Source organism: Ascaphus truei, chromosome 5 (genome assembly GCF_040206685.1).
Source record: "Ascaphus truei isolate aAscTru1 chromosome 5, aAscTru1.hap1, whole genome shotgun sequence".
In the NCBI taxonomy this organism is placed as follows: Eukaryota; Metazoa; Chordata; class Amphibia; order Anura; family Ascaphidae; genus Ascaphus; species Ascaphus truei.
The window spans coordinates 137,043,042-137,065,807 of NC_134487.1; the positions used below are offsets into that span (position 1 = coordinate 137,043,042).

A 22,766-nucleotide genomic window follows, 5' to 3' on the forward strand; every position below is an offset into this window, starting at 1 on the left:
TTCACCCCTTCTATACCTGTATCTGCTATGGCTGGCGCACGCAGGCATTCACCACGGACTCCTAAGAAGGACTGACGTCATCCCCCCCTCCACACGTGTGGACGCGCTGGAGCGCATCATCAGCTGAGAGGCAACACCGCTCCTCCTCACTGCAGGAAACGGCGTGCACGGACGAGCAGGCAGCGGTCCCCCTACGCAGACATCGCGTCGGTGGTTACCCAAGAAGGAAGACGCTGCAGCCATCCGTATCACGGGGAAAGCCAAGACAGAGGAAAATCTTCAGCAGTGCGGAACAGCTCACCGCAACCGCACGCAGGATACCGAAGACACCGGGCAGGGTAAGGGCAGCAGCTAGTGGCCTCAGGAGGTTCAAGAGTGAGGTGTCCCTGGACACTTCATTTCCTGCACCCGGCCACTATCGGCACAACGGGCCCCCCGCCCTGGGTGAGTCAAAAATTTATAATCTGAAGATTTCATTGTGTCCTAATGGTGAATTGCCACATACTTTTAGTGGATTGAGTTTTTTTCTTTACACTTAATATACTTGACTTTGGCAGCATCAGTTATTTTGGGTTCACTCCCATATTTTTTAGTCCTTCCAATATGGCCACCGCATCTGTTCTATCACCTAGCATCTTTCGGGTCTTGCTGCACATGCGCACTAGGAGCCTGGCTTCTCCTCCGGATGGGTATTCATTGCACATGCGTTCCATGGCCTCTGTTTCCAAGGTGGCAACCGGACAGATTCAAAATGGCAGTTACAGCACATTAGAGTTCCTAATTAGGCAAGTTTGGCAGGATTTTTAATTGATTTTGATTGTGTTTTTTTTTGCTAATCAACACCTGGGCACCTGGGGCTAGGCGTATGGGCATGTCAATTCTTCACTGCACTACCCTGAGTAAGGTCCCATTTGTTGTGCTAAAACGTGGTGATTTGTGTCTTGTTTTTCTACAATTTATTTTCAATCATTCAAACCTGAGTGCTGTCTGCTGATTCCCGTGCGAAATGTATCGTATGCTTATTTATTTGTTATAGGGCATGCACCTACTGTATACTACAACAATTGGAGTGTCGGCTGTTCACATTGAGATCTATATATCTATATACATTACACACATACATTATATGTATATGTTTATGTATAGTATATATTGTGTTCAGGGAAGACTGTTTTAAATCCCAGTGTCAGCTGCTTGTGATCTTGGGCAAGTCACTTTATCTCCCTGTGCCCCAGACACCAAAAAAAGCATTATGAGATTGGGGTGTTCAGTCCATAAGAGCTTTATTGGCTCTTCTGTATCCCCCACGGGGGATCCTAGTATAGATTGAGAAAAAATAGCTAAGCACATCCACGTATCAATACATTTATATTTATTTAAAAATAGTAGCAAACAATGCTTACTTACATATAGGATGTAACACTCAATCACTTAAGGAGGCACAGTATGGAGGTAGATACAGTATAAGGAAGACGCTATCCATGTTGCCCTTATGTATGTGGGGAAAGTTCCATTAACTGGGAGTCTTTGAGATATCTAGGTCCTGTTCTGAGAGTCGACTCACAGGCGACCCTTGACGTGCAGGCTGCTTCCGACCTGCTTCTCCACACTCACTTTCGCATTCGGCGTCTGCCGGGCATCACCACTGACATACTGTGCCTCCTGAAGTGATTGAGAGTTACATACTATATGTAAGTGAGCATTGTTTGCTATTATTTATTTAACATATTAATTTATTGATTTATAGTTGTGCTTGTCAATTTTTTTTCTTTCTATCTTTGCTTTACTTTTAAAGAGGCAATCCACGTCATTTTTTCCTTTTTTTTTTACAGGATTGAAGCAGGGGGTCTCCAGAGCTGAACCTCATTAATTTGAGCTCTGCAGACCCCCTGCTTCTGGAGATACTTACCTCTGCAGTAGGTGGCAGTAGGTGCCAGTAGCCACTCCAGAGTTCGCATTATGGCTGCTCTTCAAAGCTCCCTGGCCCTGCGGGACAAGAGGAAGGTGTGACGTCATCTGGTGCAGCTTTTTATTGGCCCATGCTGTACCAGCACCCCCTTCGGAGTTAAGTATCTCCAGAAACAGGGGTACCTGGAGCTGAAATTAGTGAGGTTCAATTCCAGAGACCCCCTGCTTCCATCCTGTATTAAAAAATGAAAAAGAAACAAAAAACTTGGATTGCCTCTTTAAAATAACATATACATGCTAAATACCATAATAGTTTAGTGTATGCTACCAGCTCCCATTTTGCAACACAGTTTTGTTTAATGAATACACACTTTGTTTCGACATTATACCTATATATATATATATATATATATATATATATATATATATAGCTATTTAGAAACTGAATTTTCAGCAGCTCTGGCAAGATTTGAACTGTGTGAGATGCTACAGCATCTGGGCATCCTGCTGAGAAATCTAGGAAAAGCTTCTGATTAGGAATAGCAAAAGCAGACCTTCACTCCCACACAGGTTTCAGCTCTCACAGCAATCGTACAGAACACGAGGTATAAATATCCATATGAGGAAAGAAACGATGCAGCCAGATTTAAGTAACATAATAAATATGTCCACTTTATATATAACATTTTTAATCTCTGGGACTCACAGTGCTCATATCAAAACAATTGTGAATACATTTCTTAAAGAACGTAATACTATTAACATATGCTCACATTCAAATTCTGCTCTCTTCTGTTTTTGTTTCATACTGTATCTCATTCTCTTCTTCCTTTATTGTTCTGCAAAAAGGATCATCTGATTAATAGTCACACTAAAAAAAAACCAAGAGCATTTAGCTACCAAATGCAAATCTTTTTCATCAGAGTCCATTTTTTTTCTAGAGTCCATTCCATCACAGAAGGGGGAATAAAACACTATCCCAATGCCAGTCATAAGAACAGCACAACGTTTCGGGTCAATGACCCTTCATCAGATTTATCAGGAGTCAATCACACAACAGCATTAGCCATTACAATGGTCTAAAATGCATGTATTAAATTGACATTCCTAGATGATTATACCAAGAGGTGTGTACCAAATGATCCAAAGGTCCTTGGACCTATTGTATTATACTTAAAGATGTAGCCAGGTCCCCCAGGTTTACCCTCACCTCCGCTGCAGTGGGAGAGTCAGGGAAGGTTGCAGAGAGTGCAGGGAGTGCTCCGGTGCACGGGAGGCTCCGCGACGGCCTGAGTGCTCAGGGTGCTGCCATTTTGGTACTCGCGCATGCGCAGTGAGTCCCGTAGGCGACGGCGCTGGAAGAGAGTTTGCGCATGCGCAGGGAGTGGCTGCAGTAGTGCGCGAAGCCCAGACCAATAGAAGAAGGGCTAGAGAGGGGAACTACATGTCCCATGAACACCCACAAGATCAGGTGAGGGAAGAGAGCCAATAGGACGACAGGGACTCTGCAGGAAGGAGTTAGGAGGTTGCGCAGGGGAGCACGTTGCTCAGAGAAAACAAGGAAGGGGAAGAGGTAGGAGCTATAGGTGTAGAGAGGCAAGTAGCCTCTACACTAGGCCAGCATACCCCCAGGCCTCAGATAGGCCCCTGAGTCACAGTCAGCTTGTGGTTGATGCAGGAACAGGCCCTAAAAAGGAACCTGCCCCATTAGTGTGTAAAGTCAGGGACACAGAGATCGCTGCAGAATTACATCAGAGGTTTGGGATCAGACCTCTTCAGAGACATTAACAGCCACTAGGGTGGGATCGCCCCGGAGGATCATCTTGGACGGCCCCATGTCTTCGGATCCTTTGTGAAGATTGTTTGCAGGTCCGAGCGCAGGAGCGCTCGGCAGGTAACATCTACTAAGTGCACCGTAACATTTCTCATCCTAGTGGCTGCGCAGTCACCATACACACATTTGGGGGTTGAGGTGTGGGACATTGGACATGATGTGGGGAACACGGTGGAGGGTTGCGTCCTGCGAGACGCATTGTTTAAGTGTGTCTCCACAGGGAAGAATACTGACAAGTTATGCTGCATATGAGGTTATGGTTACCGTTAGTAAAGAGGCTATTTCTATTACATACTGTGTGAATATTATTGTGTTGGTGTCCTGTGAGGAACAACTCCCGCTCTACTGGGAGCCATCACAGGTGGAGAGGGTGGCACACGTGGCAGAGGCTCAGGCCCTGCGAGCCAACAGGTTATACAGCATTGGTAGTCATCTTGTATTCTGAAGGAAACAGGGCTACATATATAATGCTTAACTTGTTTTCAGTGCAACGCTTTGAGGTGATTTTCTAGATGAGATTTGAAGATAAGGAGATAAGGGCGCATGGGAAATACAGGTCGGTAGAGAGCTGTTTGCTCATTCTTTCAGAAATCTGATCTCATACAATTTCTTGCACTATAAAAATGGAATCAGAAAAGACACAGTATATAAATTCTGAAAATGCCTAAAATAAACAATAAGAATCTAAATACTTTCAGTTATAGTCTTGTAATCTATTTTGTGTGAAGAATGTGACTTTCTGTTGTGCAAACATACAGATATATTCTTTCACACCAAACAGTGCAACATTAAGTTAAGGTGCCACATGATTGAAAACAGTAGCCTCGTTTTACTGTAATCAGCATAGAAACAATGGAAGGGTTCACATAAGTGCAAAAAGCATCTACATTTATTCAAAAGTGCAGAGCAATGAAATGCACGGTTGAATAAATGTAGATTCGTTTTGCACATATGCAAGTGCCCTGATTGCTTTCTTTATTATCTGTAGTGAACCAATAAGCTGTTTTCTGTTTCTGCTATGATAAATGAAGGGGAGGGGTTAACTTCATGTGGACTATTTTGATTATACTGCCCATAAGAGGACATTTTTTATCTAGGATATGCTAATTTAATCTTTTCAGTCATGATTCTCCTGAAAGGCCTGTAACACGTTTCCTAACAATGTGCTTGTAAGAGGGCCTTTCCCCTGTCTAAAAGGCTTCCAAAAGCTTGTTAATTTCCGCATCAGTTAAGTGACCAGCCTCCACCTGGCTCAAGCATGTTTAAAAGCCTGCTGCACAGAAGAGAGTCTGTGCTGCTAGAGAGATCCCAGGGTAAGAGATATACTCTGTTCCAGGCAGCATTTGTCCCTGGAAACTGCCAGAGGGAGCACCCCACAGACATCACCACAGAACCTGTACTGATGCAGAGAGCACCCTACCTACAGGTACCTCTCTTTGGACTTGTGTCAAAAGGTTGGTAAAAGGCCTAGCTTTCCAGCCCTCAGAGAGGGACTGCTGAATTTTACTCAGCTTCTTGCATGGGATTAGGCCTGGTTATTGTTTTCTGCTCTAATTTTGTTTGCTGATTTGAAGCCGTTTTCTGTTTAAAGCTGCTAGCTAATAAAGCCTACGATTATTTTTCCCTAAAAAAATTATCCAATGTTTTACCCTTTGCGCACATCTCCTACAGTGTCTTTTTCAGCAATGAAGTGATGTAGTAACTAAAGATTTAAGCAGCCTTAAATTGTCAAATGAAATCCAGCACAGTTTAAACATGGTACCAGTAAATGCTTCACACCACATCACTGTCAATATGAGAATTCTGATCACCACTGCTGGAGCAAAGAAGGCCTCCCCCCTCCAACCCACAAGGTACATTTGTGTGTGTATTGTGTCTGGGTTGAATTATGTGGAGGGTGGGAATTGTGAGTGTGTGGGGGGGAGGGGTGAAATTGTGTGTGGGAGTGGGTGTGTGGAAGTGGGGAGGGGGCAATATTCTAATTTCTCCACTCCACAACCCTAAAAATGACAGATACCCAGTGTTTTGGCTTATAACGGCTATGCATACCTTCAAATACTGCAACGGGTGCTTGACACAAACAGGACAGAACCACGTGGCTGAGGTGGGGATACGGATACACCGACCTGAAGCTGCGAGGCCCCATCCGGATGCAGGACTCATCGTTGTGGGTAGCCAAGGTCGAGAAGTGGAGAGGTACAGATCATTGGGGACACAAGCCGAAGTTGAGGATTGGAAAAGTCAGCCGGGTCAAAGCAAGGCAAGGTTAGGCGAGGCAGAGTGCTTGCGACCAGCACACATCTCAAGAGATCATGCACAGACAACATTCTGGTGGAAGAGGATGAGCCTAAGTAGCAGGAAGAGCCAATCAGGCGCAGAGCTGCAAAGCAGGCGGGAACAAGGCTGGAGCCAATCAAGTGACAGGAGCGGAGCCTGCACCCGATCCTCACACATACATAATGAACCACACAGTTCTACAAAGAATAAGCTTCATATACGTACTAAATAAGAGCTAATCAACAAGCTATTGGTTACTTACGTAATGAAGGTGCTATGCACCTCTATGCCCCCGACATCTTGTTAAACTTTTTTTTTATATTAGAATTTTTCAATTGTTTTGCATTCCATGAATTATTTTTAGGTATATGTTGGATATAATTTACTCTTTATTGATGTGCATAGTCTTCTTGCACATTTTTAATTCACCAACTAGGACATGCCATGTATAATACTTCTGTCGCTATATCGTGTAAAATATAAGTACCATATGATGGACGCCTATGGACGCCATCAATCCAACAAAATGTATAATAAATTAAATCAAGACTATAGCATGAAAACAATGGCATGTAAATCTGTAGTGTAGGAAAGCACAATCTGGACTACAATTAAAAACAAGGAAGTAGCCCTGTATGCAGAAAGTCCTAAAGTTAAAGCTTCTGTATTCTTGCAACGACCCAATGATTAATGAAGGCTGTGTCAATTCTGCTGTGGACGTGCAGAGAAATAAAGAATGTCCAATAACAAAATCCAAATAATGTTTTTGTTAGAAATCCAAAACCAGCATAATTTCCAAATTATGTATTGGAGCAGAATTTTTTTTATCTAACTGTACATTTTTCATGAAAGCAATTTTTTTCAAAACAAATCACCACATTTACTGTATTAATTGCAGCGAGACAAACACTTTCTGCTGAATAAAAAAAGCTCAGAGCTTCAAAAGCCAACATAAAAGATATCTCATCATACATTTTATAGTAACCTTTTGCTCACCAATTAAATCTGGAGAAGTACAAAAAGTTACCCATTTTTGCATTACCCATTTTTACATTACGTATGAAAAGAAAATCAAATCTGCTTTCTTACCATTTGCATGTTAAAATAACACTAGAAACCTTCTACAATTTTGCAAGAGGAAGAAAACAAAAAAAAAAGGTTGTTTCAGTTTTTATGGATGAAAGCCACCAGGTTTAACACTTTCCCTTCTAGAGAATCACCCTTTCAGTGCATTCTTGTCTATGTTTGGTAAGGATTAAGGAACATTTCTCTGAGCTTCATACATTTGGGAACTAGAAAAAGAAACAAATCAAGGAAAAATCTGGCACATCACCACAAAGACAAATAATTAATCAGTGTCCGTGAAAAGTAAATATATAATAATGTTTCATTCCCTACAAGGATTTTGGAGGTTATCCATCAAATGAAAAAGTTGGACAGTTGCTGGAAAAGTTGTTTAGGTTTCTTAGATACAATTTACGTATGTTATTCTTGTTGTATTTGATAAGCAAGTGTGTGCATTATGTGAAACTGGACTTAAAGTCTTATAATCACACGATACAAAATGTTCATGTAGATTTTGCCATTTTCTCCAGCAGTGTTTTTACAGAAGCTGTAGTATACAGTATAAACGACACATTAATACACTGAAGCGTTGCATTTTCAAATATTTTCTAAATCACCATACAGTAGTTTAAAAAGAACTGCTGCTAATGTTTTGGGATTTTTTTTTTTTCATTATAAAGATCTGAAAACTGGCAAATATATATTTTTTTGTTTTAAAAATACAATGAAAAAATAAATAAAAATTAATTGAAAATTTTAAAAAGTGGGGTTTTTTTGGCCTCAAAGAAACATTAAATAAAGTTTACATAACAAAATGGGACAATTTCGCCTGAACTTTTGCCTTGAAATATTAATTCCATTAAAATAGGAAATTAACTCCTTTTCTATTTTTGCATTTTAATGGAGTGATAAAGAAACATTTTTTACACCATTGGAGTGCTGTGAACATGTTGTCCGTGTGTGTGTGTGTGTGTGTGTGTGTGTGTGTGTGTGTGTGTGTGTGTGTGTGTGTGTGTGTGTGTGTGTGTGTGTGTGTGTGTGTGTAAAGAAGTGGCACTCAAGTGGTTTTTCACAAGTGCCACTTCTCTTCAATTTATGAATTGACAGTCTGTGTTGCATGGGCCCGCTGTTTGTGAGCACCTGTGGTAGTTTGTTCTCAGTGCCATGAGTGCACCACTTTTTGGTATTGTGACAAACGGCTCTCTTTTGTAGCGTTGACGTCTGTCTGGGCTCTTCACGACACAGTCTTCTAGGGTTATTTAGAGAAGCAAATTATATATATGCGTGGTGCTATAGACTGTTAACAGAACAATTGATATGGATGATAAAGGTTGTTCCTGTGTGATGCCTGGAATATATATGTTGAAGTGAGGAAAGGTACTGGGTGTGGTATGCTGGTTGGTAAACCTGCAAAAGCGGCACTCAATAAGTCCAGGAACCAAAATGCTGTATGTCACCCAAATTGAGTACCCAAATTCCTTATAATCACAATAAATATGTAGCAAGCAAAACCTCACAGGTCTGCTGCAGCATCCATGCTGATCCAGGTTCCAGGCAATCTGGGAGTACCTCTGTCCATGTGGATATAGATGCAATAGAAAAAAGAAATGGCAGAGCACAACGAGGAATATCCCCAAAATATAATTAGAAGGAAGGTGCGTTATCCATAAAAAGATTCAAAGGTCAAAGATGGAAAAAATAGCAATGCATTACCCTACCAACATGCCTTGCTATTTTTTCCATCTTTGACCATTAAATCTTTTTATGGATAACGCACCTTCCTTCTAATATTTTTTTTGGATATTGCTGGTTGTGCTCTGCCATTTCTTTTTTCTATTGCTTACTTAGAGAAGCACAAGGATAACACGTAGCATTATAGTGTGTAACTCAGGCTTCTGTCTGTTTTATTTAATCCCAGTAGGGGACTGCAGCTTTAACAAATACACATTGGAGGCATTCAGCCATTAAACCTTCAGCAGTTTACTCATATGAGTGACACTCCATATTTCTGGCACGCCGTCACTTTAAGAAACAAACTTATAAAATGAATGCCTACTCCTGTCAGGAGAGTGATTGAGTCTTATCTGTTAGATGGGGACAGCGGCCCAAGAGATTCTGGGCAATCCTTCTGGATACTGCGATATGTGAAGAGGGCGTCCTCCCCGAACTGGATGCAGGGGAGCGGCGATAACCCAGTCTCCAGGCTCTAGGTGAGACAGTGAAGCAGCCAAACTATCTGCCATAAATACCTGTTCATTAATTAGGAGAGCAGGTGAGGGAGAATTAGACCCATTGTAAATTGTGGCCTGGACTTTCCATCCACCAGCCTGAGTAAATGTGACGCTGTGGAATGGATCATTTAGCACTATTCCTGCACTTTCTGACCTAAAATCAGGCAGAAATTTGCCTAGTATCCTGGTATTATGTCACAGTATAAATATGTAGACAGATGCAGCGGCCGTTATCCAATCATTTATCGAATTGGTTTTCGATATTTCCCCGAAATGCTTTCAAAATTTACTGCGGCAGACTAATGGCCCATCGGATTAACACAGCAGGTGTCCCAGGTGTTAATCCTACTGGGGTCTACCTGTCTGTAAGAGACGCGCTGAAAACTGGGATGGGCAACACAGGAGGAGGGGATGTCTGTGTGCAGAGAAGGAAAGCCCCGCCCCCGCTGCAAGGCCTCACCCCCGCAGCAAGACACATAGCAGAGAAGCAGCATGGAGTTTCTGGCCACCCGTGTACAGGTCTGCCCGCCCCCAGGTTTCCCCGCACACAGCCCGTGGCCCCCCGAAATAATCTTGCGCCCCCTTAAAGGGACACGCCCCCCAGTTTGTGCACTGCTGCATTAGATGATTCTATTAAATGCTTTTCATTGTATGCTAAGTTATATATTATATGAAACACAGACAGAGCTCAGTGCACATCCAGTGAAACTTATACACGGTACAGTGCCTAAATATATATGTATTGATATCTATTAAATAAAATGGTCTTTTAGTTTAACATTTTGGCCAAAGTGTTGTAAGCCCCTGAACCACTACACGGCAGACCACATCTCAAGGGTCCCTAACACTAATATAAATTCTTAATAACCTGTGCATTACCAGGAAGAATGATTTATAATAAATCTGTCAAAATTAGTTGCATAGTTAAAAGTCTGATTGAAGCTTTTATTAACCTGTACATTACCAGGAAAAGCACTCTGTATTAGATTTGTCACAATCTCCCACTCTCAGGGGAACTTGCTTGTTTGCAGTATGATTGTGACAAATCTAATACAGAGTGCTTTTCCTGGTAATGAGCTAGTGAAAAATAAATCCACCCTTCACGACCTTTTTGGGATAATCTCTAGACTAATATAATATGAGACTCAAAAAAATGTTTACTCACTTTTGTCCCTGTTCTGTGTCTCTTCAGCAGATGTCCAGCCAAAGGTGGATTCCGGATGTAGCAAAAATAGATGTATGGCGCACAGCCAAAGACAGTTGGGTCAATAGAAATAAAAAAACTATTTTATTAGTATAAACATAGTAAAAAACAGAGGTCAGAAAACGGAGGTCGGAGGTTTCTGACCTCCGTTGTTTACTATGTTTGTAGTAATAAAATATTTTTTCAATTTCTATTGACCTAACTCTCTTTGGCTGTGCGCCATACATCTATTTTTACTACATCACGCCTACCTTCACCTCCTCAGAGTCGTGAAATAGAAGATCTACAGTACAGTCTGTGCATCACTCCTGCTCCGTGCACATTTTGCTGAGGATCTATGATACTCTGACTCTTTCATTAGAGGTACAGTAGTTTTGCTTGCGACCTTGCACACCCATAGGTGAAGGCCTATGCATTGTACTTCATGCAGAGGTGTACCATGTGGTATATCTCACAATCCGATTGGTTGAAGTATCATGTGATGGCAGACATTTTTAAAAAAAAAAGGATGTTACATTATACATTTAAGATGATGTCACATCCTTTACAAAATGGAAGCTGTCACATGGTACTTCAGCCAATCGAATTGGGGGTGTACAATGTTATGTCTCACATGGTATATCTCACAATTCGATTGGTTGTAGTACCATATGATGGCAGCCATTTTTATTAAGGATATGATGTACCACCCTTTAAGATGACGTCACATCCTTTAAAAAAAAAAAAAAAAAAAACCCTGTCACATGGTATACCAGCCAATCTGATTGAGGGTGTACTATTTGACACTCGAATGTGACGTCACAGGCTTTATGTAAGGCCTGCCTTTCTCATTTGAGCTTAAGAAGCCATCGAGCTAACATCCTCCCCATTGGATTACAATATGCAGATGAAGATAAAGAAGAAACCAGAAAGAAGAACAAAGAACTTACCGGCTGTTGAGGAGCATTACGTCTTCTGTCAAGATGTTCCTGCTGTTGCTGCTGGCCTCAGAATCGGATGGTAAAGATGTAAAAAGTAAGAAAAACAATGATTGTATTTTTTTTCATTGTATATTATTTGTTGAGGTTGCCCATTGACTACCGATGTATTTACCTATGCCCCATTCGGGATATAGATAAATACAGTAACAAACAATGCTTTATTGGCAAATGCTTGTATTTATTAAATTGTTATGTTTTTTGGTTCTTGTTTTTATTTAAGTGTTATGTATTTTTGGTACTTGTTTTTTAATGTGTTGTTTTGATACCTGATTTTTTTAATTGTTTTTTTTTTGGTGTTTTTTTTATTTTATTTGTGTTTTGTTTGGTGCTACTTTTTATTCATTGCGTTGAATTTTTGGTGATTGTTTTTTTAAATTGCTTTGTATTTTTGGTCCTTGTTTTTTTTTAGGTTGCCCATTGACTACCATAGTGGCAAATAATGCCCATATTATATGGGCATGGTGTACAACTGTGCCAATCAATGGGTAGATAGGTAGCTGGGGGAGGGGTTAACCCCTTAATTAATATAGTGGTTACTAACTGCTAAGGTGATTAAGGGATTAGTGGCCATTAGTTTGTTTTTTGATTGTACTGTAGCTGCCCACAGAGTACGGTGATGAGGACGGACTTCATCCTGGTAGGGGTAAGTAGAACTTTTATTTTCTTTATGCTGAGTGGAGAATGTTTTATTTTAAATGGGCAAATGAGCTATTATCCAGATCTGGATAACAGTAATTTTCCCCTTTATTGTACTGTGTTTGTTGAGGGGGTTGTTGGGGTTAGAGGAGGTGAGTGGTTGGGTTGTTGTATGTTAATGTTTCTTGGGGGTAAAGGGATTGGGTGAAAGGGGTAGTTGCCCCAAGGGTGGGTGCTTAGGCGTCTCGAGTGGGTAGCTGGAGTGGTTAACCCCTTCATTACCATAACTGTTACTACCGCTATGATAGTAAATGGGTTAACTACTCCCACAGCCTTCCTGGCAGGCCTAACCACCCACCCTGGGGGCAAAAAAACCCTTCATCCATCTCCTCATCCCCAACAAACCGGATACTCAGGTTTAACCCCTAAATTGCCTTAGTGGCTAGCCGCTAAGGTAATGAAGCTGTTTTTATTTCAATTTTAATACAAGTGTACTGAACCACATTGATGTCATCCCCGGGGATTCCCTGCTTCCCGAGTTACCGGGGCCGGTATCCCCTTGCAATGTTTAAATCTCCTGCGTCACGGACCGAGACATTGAAACGCATAGGAGATATCGGCACCACTATAACTCAGGAAGCTGGGGGTCCATGGTGCTGAAATCAATGCAGTTCTGCTCCATAGACCCCCTGCTCCTGTACACTATTATTAAAATGTAAATATAAGCACTGCAATCGCCTGTGAGGGCTGAGCAGGGAGATGCGGCTCTCTGTGCAGCTCTTGCTGTGCAACTCTTACAGACTGCAGGCAGATCGTACGGGGGAGAACTTTGAGAGAGGCTGAGATCACATCGCTGATGTCCTGATCGCTATTGGCATTTTCCTACCTCACGATTTGAGACTTGTGGAAATGGTTTTAAATTATTTCTGAATATCGTGATAACACAAATGACAAACCTTTCGGTGGGAACATGCCAAACCGTTCGAGATGGCAGCAAAGTTTTCAAACCTACTAGAATAGGCCCATTAGTGTTAAGAAAACTTGTTGCAAACTTTTAAAGTGAAGCAAACTTTTCTCTGACTTGAAATAAGTGAAAGTCGCAACGTTTGCATAAGTACACAAAACGTTTGCATGTCTCTAGTTGGAAAATAATACAACAATTGTGCTACAATAACAAGGTTAATGAGATGTATTTTGGATTTAGTTTTGCATATAATTAGCTTTGTTAAAGCTGCAGACAAAGCAATATCCTACTTGTGGCATTTAAAAAAAAAATCAACACAAGTGACATTTTTCATATATTACTGTATAATGTAACAAACATTTTTAGTTTCTATCGCAACCATTTACAAAGTCACATCCCTTCCTCTTCTGAAACAGACTCCGACACACACCTTTTTGAGCCCTGCCCTCTCTCTAGTAGTGCATCAATTGTATCTATTGACTGCTTGGTCAAATGATCTTCCACACAGAACTTTGCATCTTTGGTCCTCTTCTGCGGCACTGACAACCATTTAGTGAACCCCGAGCCAAATCTTCATTGATCAATCACAGGAGAACAGATCGATCGGCAAATTAGCAAATTACTTACTTATTATTGTGTGGATTGTATTGATGCACATATTAAAAAATAAATAACGGCAGCTTGGACTGCTGCTTTAACTCATGGAACATAGGGCCAGATGAGTTAAGTTGATCATAACATCTACAGTATGTACTAAAGCAAATAACCTAACGTTAACCCAGTGCTACTCCTTAAATAGTGTATGGTTATTTTCTTTCAGGCTGTTAATGCTAATGATATGTAAAAGGTGTACCCTCTAACATCACATACTGTAACCACTAAAGGCCATTCAAGTTACCACAGGGAGGAGAGAGGAGAGAGGAGAGAGGAGAGAGGAGAGAGGAGACAGGAGGAGAAATACATCTATTTTAGTATAGCCCCAAGTGCTATATATCCTCCTGTAGCTAGCTTCCCCCTGGGACCCCTTACCTCCGCTGTGGTTGCCGGTGTTGCAGGGTGCAGGCAGATGCCGGCATGTCGGGCAAGTGGCAGCGGACGCTGGGGCTGCTGCCAGGGCTCTCGTGCACTGAGCGGGAGGTGAAGAGAGTGAGGGATATTGTAGGGAGCGCTTCGGTGCACAGGAGGCTCCATGGCGACCCAATCTCAGGGCGCCGTCATATTGTATACAATTGCGCATGCGCAAAACCTGGCACATGTGCAGTGTCATTTCAAGTCCGGCAGCCATTAGGGAAATAGATGCGCAGGGGACAACAACCCCCATAATGCCTAGGGGCATTATATCACCTGGCTAAGTTAAGTCAATTGGACTAAGAGGATTCCCTGCTCTCAAGATAGATACTTTTGGTGCGTTGTAAGCTACGCTAGTTAGAGCTGGGACACGGAAGGGGTAAGAGGTATGTGCAGGTGTATCTTGTGGTTGCTGCAGGGACAGGCCCATAGATAGGGACATTGCCCCTGTAGCACTAGAACATAGGGACACAGACAAAACATGGCTGCATCCGGTCTTCAGGTGGTCTGGGACCAGACACCTACTTCATAATAGAGACCCTCATTAGTGTGGGACCCTCCAACCGGATACCACCCACCGCGGAGGCAGACTCATCGCTGACATCGCTGGATCAGTGGATCCAATCTTCCACCGCGCACCCGAGTGTGGGATCACCCAGCAGGTACCCAACGCATCATGTGCACCAACCAAACACTTTAGTGGGCAGCGCTGTACCACACATTGGGTGGGGAATTACTGTGTGGACGCCAGGGTGGTTGGGTGCCCAAGAGCCCCTTTCAGTACTTTGGTGACTGTGTTCCAGGGGGGGTGACATAGGACTGGTAGGTACGGCTGTGCGTGGCCTGGTGGTTGGTGGGATGTATATATTGTGTGGGTTACTTCTGGTTGCCTATAGTAAAATCATTATCTTATATCAGAAGTAAATCCTTATGTGTCCTGTAATGGGGGTTTTCCACACAGTAGAATCCCATACAGGTGGAGGCGCTACCCAGCATCACTCAGACGCACTCCAGGTTCTCAGCGGTGGGTGCTCAAATCTCCTTGCACTAAACTCTCACACCGTAGTCACACATCTCCCAGGGGGTGGTGGAAAGTGTGCTACACTCCCTTAAAACAACACATGATAGAGAAGATTTTAGTCCTCTTGATTTTAATGGGGATCATCTCTTCCTCAGCACAGGGAAGTCAGCTTTGCAGTATATTGTTCCTACATATGTTTGTAGTAATAGCCCCTGTAAGGATGATGTCTTAGCATCATCATTATGGAAGAATGAAAAGTAATACAATCAGGATATTAAATATAACTGTACTAAATACCACAAAATTAGGCTAAAAAAGTAACCCTTGTTTATTTTTCCAGCCCCAAATTGCTTTGCTATGCAACTGTGCTCCCCCTGCAGGGAGATGGAGAAGATTTTTAATAAATCTAGACACACCAGACACATTGCTACTGTACTCTATACTCAAAAAAATAATACAAGCTTCCATTATGCATGGAAACACTTGAGTGTCATAGGAATTGTGCATTGGGTTACAGTTAAAGTGCCTCTTCTGCTTAAGCATCTGTTATATCCTGCAAGAAAGATGCGATCAGGGATTGCAAAGGAATGGGAGAGAGGTAAACAGAAGGAGTTCCTGCAGCACATGAGGGCTTTTTCAATTGTCACTATTGTATGCATTACTTTAAACAGAATACTGTGCGTTCCATAGAGCATCCTATTAACTTTGGACACAGAAGGACCCTTTGAAATAGCACTGCAATTTCTTTTTCTTGGGCTTTAAACTGACAAGCCATGAGCACCATTTGAACATGATTAGCACTGAGCTGAAACAGTATGATTTGTTGCAAAAAGACAACATTGTGCAACACTGTGAAAAATTGAATACTATAAAAGAAAACATGCATAAATTAAACAAATAACTTGGTGTCCACTTACTGTGTTATTGAATAACTTTAGTTTTACTGCCTCAAACATTCCAGTGTTAAACCAATCAGTTCAGTAACAGGGAAGATATGATGTGGCAGTCCATAAATAATGTATAACACGTAAACAAGTAAAAGACCAGCACAGAAATATTTTAATTAAATTACGGAATTAAATTAAGCATGGAACATGAAGACAGTCATTATAGAGGAGGTGGAACAGCAATTAACCTCTTGTTTGTAAAAGAAATATTGGAGAATAGCAGGTGTATTAAATTAAAACGTTAATATTTTTTTTTTAGCTGTGAATTGTGAGAGCTTTTAGTGGGTAGCAAATGTAGCAATATCAGTTATGCATTCAATTAACAGAGTTCCCCTCTACAGTGCTAATGAAAAACGATCTTCTTGCTCTGCTTTGTCAGCTTATTCAAGCTAAAGTCCTTTCTTCAGAAATATGATAGGTTAAATTCATGGAACTTGATGCTGGGTATTTGGCCCCCAGATACAGACCACCAGCTCATCCACAGAAGCCTAGTGAGTGACATCATTCTTGGGGGACAGAATGTGAGGCAGCAAGCGGTTACCATCGGCTTGCTGGGAACTTACCCAGGATCTTGATCCGAGACCGGAAGAGCGTTCAGAAGAGGCGGGGTGGTGAGCAGTGTAATGTGCAGTCTCCTGTTAACACTTGCGAGTGTGATGTGTCTTTTAAATGTTGATTCTTTGTAAGTACGTTTTTTATACTTTTTCATATAAACTTTTATATACATACTGATCTGTGCTATGGAGCTATCCCTTCATTACTGAGGTACACCCATTCACAAACACTGAGAGTGACAGCCTGTCCTGAGTACCACAGCATATGTGCCCATATTGCACTTTAATCCTGTGAGTAGGCATACATTAGAGCCAAGATTTCAGCCTGAGATTTACCCACCCATGCCATTCTACTGCACTTAGAGTTGGTGTTGTCGTTTCTCCTTTTTTTCATGCTCCCCCTGGACTGTGAGAACATATTCTGACGTTTTTGGACCCGTGGAGACAGGCCCTACCAGAGGGTTTGAGCAGGGAGTTCCGACTTCTTTATTGATTTGTATTTCACATTTACAATATATATATTTTATTCATTTTGTTGTTTTTCACAACCTTATTATCACTTTAAGAACAGTGAGCACTCTTTATTGTTTTGCACCTTATATTATCACCTTCACTTGACTAAAGCAAGGTCTGGCATTAACATCTAATGTCTGTTTCAAGTTTTCGCTCTTTAACCAAGCCCTCAGTATTCTCAAAAATAATAATAATGGAGTCCTCGAGGTAATAAAGAGAAATTACATAGAAATTGTAGCAATATCTAGCTTCTAAAATTGAAATTCTTTATGGAAACAGCCTGTTGCTTTGCTTTAAAAATATCCACATGCATTTACAGTATGTACCCTGTAAGATCTAAGACTATGCAGAATGAGAAAGTTAATAACTACTGTAAACTGGCTACACCAGCTCAGTTTTGTATGATGCCATTGTTTGTTCAGCAGGATCATTAGCAGACAATATGCCCTACCCTTTCTCCACACCCCTATTCTCTGGCTTTGACTTTCATCAAACATGAACCTTTAGCTTTCCAGGATTACCACTAATATGTAATAATCAAAAACGTTATTGATTTCCAAAAACAGCACACAAAAAAAGTGTTTTTTTTTTTACGAATTATTAAATGTACAATATTTAAGGAAGAAAGAAATTGGGTACACTCACTGGAGACATATAATACAGGACACATCCTCCTAAAACAAGAAGCAACTGGCTCTCCACTGGTCTTCATACAAAAAAGAAGACATTTTAATCCACGCAGATCGACGTTTTGGTCAAACACACTGACCTTTGTCAAACACACTTGACAATAGGTCAATGTGTTAGACCGAAACATTGATCTGTTTGGATTAAAATGTCTTCTTTTTTGTACAGTATTAAGACCTGTGGAGTGCCAGTTGCTTCTTGTTTTTGGAGGATGTGTCCAATATTTAAGCAAGCCAGTTATATTTTTCAGTTGTTTAAAAGGTTTTATTTTTGGCTAATTAGCAGCAAAACATGAAATCACGTTTTGTTTTAAATTAATCAGTTCTGTAGTATTGGATAATATATATTTTTATTTTTTTTAATTAAACTATTAATACCATTTTTAAGGCGTTTTAATACACTGAGCATCTTTTGATTTCTATAGCAGGTTTTCGCACACTTCCCATGCAGCGCAAGATCTTTATAACACTTTCCTAGTTGTGATAATGTGATGCCAATTTTCCCACCAGTTTGAGCTGCAAACTGTACTAATAGTTAATCTTACATTAGTAATATATGGATATATTGTAGCTGCCGAGTTACACCGACTGAAGGATTGATTGAAACTGAAAGGCGGAACTGATTGTGTGCCTAACCGTTTCAATCAGAATTTTTAAACATTTATACCAGGAGCACCAAACGATTGCAAGGTTAGGTAAGAATGTAGAATCACAAATTGTCACGTGCTTTACATTGTGACATAGTCTCAAGATAGTAGTCAGCTTTCTGTCAGATTTATAACAGAAAGTGCAGACATAGTGTGGATGTGACCTGCTCCACAGATTCCTAGTCAATAAGGCTGGTGGATAGGAAATCCATACCAGACTTTACAATGGTGCTGGTTATCACTCACCTGCTCACCTAATTACTAGAACAGGTATTTAGAGCAGAGAGGGTTGCTTTTTCAGTCTCTCTTCGAGCCTGGAGGCTGGGAGGAAAACTGCTGCTCCCAATTATCCAGTTCAGGATAGACAGCCCCCCCCCCCCCACACGTGTTGCAGCATCTGAGGATCTAATGGGATGCTGTCCCCATCTCACAGTTAAGGACTCAATGTTATTATACCTGTGTGTTATTTAAAGTTGGTAACTGGCTTAGCCAGACAATATTGTAGATAGAGATATGTGAGTGAGTTAGACTCCTGACAGGAGTAGATGTTTCCTTTTATGACTTATTTTGTACTTAAAGTGACAGTGTTTAAAATGTGTAGTGTCACTAATGGAAGAATAAACCACTGGAGATTGAGGGGTGAGTGCCCCTTGTGTGTATACACGTGTTTGTCCCCCTTTTATATAAACCAAACCCTAGAAGACCTTTTCAAGAAGAGCCTGGGCAAGTGGCAGCATTACATAAAGGGAGCAGTTTGCCACAACATATACAATTTTTTTATTTATAAAAATGTTTTACCAGGATGCAATACATTGAGAGTTACCTCTAGTTTTCAAGTATGTCCAGGGCACAGAGTTATAACAATACATGGCTACATTAAAAGAACCGAGGTTGTAAATTGAATTCACAGACATTTCATGGACAGATAGAGATGGAAAATTGGGTACAAGGGATAAAAGGGTTGGTGAGTTTTATATTGAAATTCAGAAGCTTTAACACCACAAGCAAACAGCTCACACCCTCTGGCTGCCCTTTGTCTGTGCCAAAGGCTGTCCACCTTTGCGGCGACACAGATGTACACTGAAGGGGTTCAGATTAAATACAGCTGTGAATTCAAATTCCTTTGTACTCTTGGCTCATTAACATTCAGTGGGTGAGGTTGACGTTCGATATAGCACAAGCAAATTTTAACCTTTAGCACGCTGATCCAGTGCAGAGGGGAGCAGCTCTTGGGGAACGCTATCAGGCACCCGTCTTTGGGGTGACACAGATGTACACTAACAAGGGGTTCAGATTTAATGCAGCTGTGAATTCAAAGTCCTTTTGTCTTCTTGGCACATTAATATTCCAAATAAGAAAAAATAGAAAAAAAGGGAGAGGGGTGGGAGGGAAGTAGTATTGCTGCTTTAATGTTGTACATTGGAGAGCCCAAATGATATTACCCTGAGAGTATAAAAGGTGTATAACACCAATGTCTATGTTGGAAAGTAGTGTGTCACAGATATTTCTGTGGTACTGTATGGTGTGACTGATTTACCGATCAATAGAATGACAAATTAGAGATGATTTTCCTACATATCAGTTTACCATAGATTTGACAGAGCAATTGATTTGTAATCAAGGAACAGAAAAAGCAATATCCCTATGTTGTGCTCACAGCCCACAGTTTTATTTTAGCTCCAATTCCCCAGGATATCTCAACTGGAAAACAATGGTCTGACAGTGTCTGCTGGTACTGTAGGAAGAAAAGCAGAACAGCAACCAAAAAATACTTTAAAAATAAATAAATAATATAAACGGTCCTGGGCTGGTTCGGGGACTCACCAGCTCCGTGCTCCGTCCTCCAGCTTTCCCTTCACCTGTCAGGCAAAATTTGGATCTTGGCACTGACAGGAGGAGGGAGCACGGGCCCTCTGAAGGTGCGGGGTCCCCCAGAAGGCGTCGGGCCCAAGGCAACCGCCTTGCTCGCCTTGCCCTGCTTACAGTACCTGTAATTTTATACAAATCAACTTGTAAAGACAAAATAAACGCAAAATAGGGACTATAATCTCTCATTAGGGGTTTAATGAAGAGGTATTGATAGTTAGTTATCTGGATTCATTCAAAGGAAGTGGGAAAGAGAATAGCACAGTCTAATCTGGTTTCTCATATAAAATCCCTTATCATAGTGACATAATACCTTACCCTCAGATTGTGGTTAAGTCTCACAGCAGCAAGGCTGTGGCATGATACAGTAACTGCACAAAGAAATTATAATATATACTGTATATTGCTGCTGCCGCCGCCAGACTCCTCTACCTCACTCAGCTCTCCACTAAGCAAATCTCTACACTGGCTTCCCATATCCTCTACAATAAAATCCTATTTCTGACTTACAAAGCTCTGAATGACACTGCCGTCTTACATCTCAGCCTTCCTCTCCAAATATATATCTAAATGCACACTACAATATGTTCTGCCGATGACATCCGCCTTTCCTCCCACCATATTACTTTCTCACTCCCACCTACAAGACTTCTCCCATGCTGCCCCCTCTCTCTGGAATTTTCTACCATGCAACATTAGACTCTCCCCAGCTTTCGTATATTTAACATTTCCCTGAAAACTCACATTTTCAAGGCAGCCTATCTGGCATACCCCTAACATCCAACTCCTCCTTCCCCCCTCCAAACCCATTGGAACCAGTTGTACGGCTAGACCAATTTCCACTCTATGTAACACCCCCAACATCCCCACTCTGAAACCTAATTTGGATCAGCTGTCAGTCTGGACCATTCTCCAACCTGAGGCATACTCCACCCCACAGTGAACAGACACTACCTTTTTGTTTCAACATTGTCCCTCATTCCCTCTAGATTTAGATTCTAAACTCTCACAACAAGGCCCTTATTACCTCTTTGTATCGGTTCGGGCATGTTGGTCCATATGTTGTATGTAACTCTGTTTATGTAATCAAATCAGGATCTCTCTGCTTCTCTCTCCTCCTTCTGCGAATAGAAACGTCACCCTACGCATTAATTAACCCCTGAAGAAGCCATAGGGTGACGTTTCTATGCACAGAAGGAGAGAGATCCTGATCGGGACCGGAGTAGACTGTAAGAACTGCAGAGTCAAGATCTTGCGAGATCCACGTGACGCAGAAGTGTGTGGCTGCACCGTGAGAGCTGGAACATAGAAAAGATTCCTGGCGCGACACGTGACGCGGAACCGGGCTGATACACAGAGTGAGAGCTAGTACACGGAGAGGAGAACTCCGGTGAGGCCCCCAACGTGAAACGCGGCATGAAAGCGAAGACAGAGACTGGTAGATCAGAACAGTTACTGAGTGTGAGAGACTAAGCCTGCACAAAATCTCCTGCTGTCTTTTATTGTCTCGAAAAGTGTGAGTTTTATCCCTATATGGATAGGATTTTATTTTTAAATAAACAGTATTCTGCTATGTCTATTTCCCACCTTTGATTCACCCCCTTCAGACTTCCCTGAGACGGAGATATAATATCTACATCGAAAGCAGCCCTAGATTCTGGAGTAGCTGAACTGGATAAAGATATACCCAAGATTCCATTAGGATATCTGGTTACAGCGAAGCCCTTGCACTGTTCTTGGTCCATAATTTTGGATAAAGGCTCCATGGTCCTCATCTAAGGCTGCGGTCCAGTGCATTCTACAGCGCACGCCTGGGGGGTGGTGCTTGTGCATTCTACAGCGTACAAGCACCACCCCCGAATCTATCTGGGCCCAGTACATGCGTCAGAGCGTATTTAACAGCCGTGCTGTACTGCAAGTTTTCACACATACAATTTTTTTGTATGTGGAATTTGCAACGGAGGCGTGGCCATGCCCCCACCGGCGGTTCAGCCAATGAGGGCGAACCAGCCGTGTGAGGTCATGGCCACGCCCCCGCAAAACCCCCAAAAGCCTCCTCCCATCGCAAACTATCCCTTTCTCCCAGGACCGCGATCTGCGGTGAAGCGGCGCGCGCTACAGAACGCACTGGGACTGCAGCCTTAGTGTAAGTGCATTACCAAGCACCCACCACATTCTTAACACAGACATACCCCTCTCTGTTTTTCCCTTTTTCTGTGCGCCTAGGTCATTCTACACTATATATATATATATATATATATATATATATATATATATATATATATATATAAAAATATATATATATATATATATATGGGATGAGGTGGTGACGTCAGCACGCGACGGAGAGAGGAGGTGCCTTCTG

General features: G+C 41.7%; 1 protein-coding gene and 1 long non-coding RNA gene across 4 annotated transcripts in view; one reads left to right on the forward strand and one right to left on the reverse strand.

The window, feature by feature from the left end:
* The window catches only part of HTR4 (5-hydroxytryptamine receptor 4), a 460,473-nt gene that overhangs the window by 141,980 nt on the left and 295,727 nt on the right, over positions 1 to 22,766 (reverse strand). Inside the window, exon 7 of one of the 3 annotated variants that reach the window (XM_075600937.1) lies at positions 2,584 to 2,747. The exons of the other annotated variants lie outside the window; for them this stretch is intronic. Coding sequence (XP_075457052.1) covers positions 2,684 to 2,747 — 64 coding nt within the window. The 3' untranslated portion in view covers positions 2,584 to 2,683. Of the gene's footprint in view, positions 1 to 2,583; positions 2,748 to 22,766 lie in introns of those variants that run through there. 3 annotated transcript variants of the gene reach the window in all.
* The window catches only part of LOC142495433 (uncharacterized), a 63,769-nt gene continuing 57,662 nt past the window's right edge, over positions 16,660 to 22,766 (forward strand). Inside the window, exon 1 of the long non-coding RNA XR_012801737.1 lies at positions 16,660 to 16,817. This is a non-coding gene — a long non-coding RNA (uncharacterized LOC142495433). The remainder of the gene's footprint in view (positions 16,818 to 22,766) is intronic.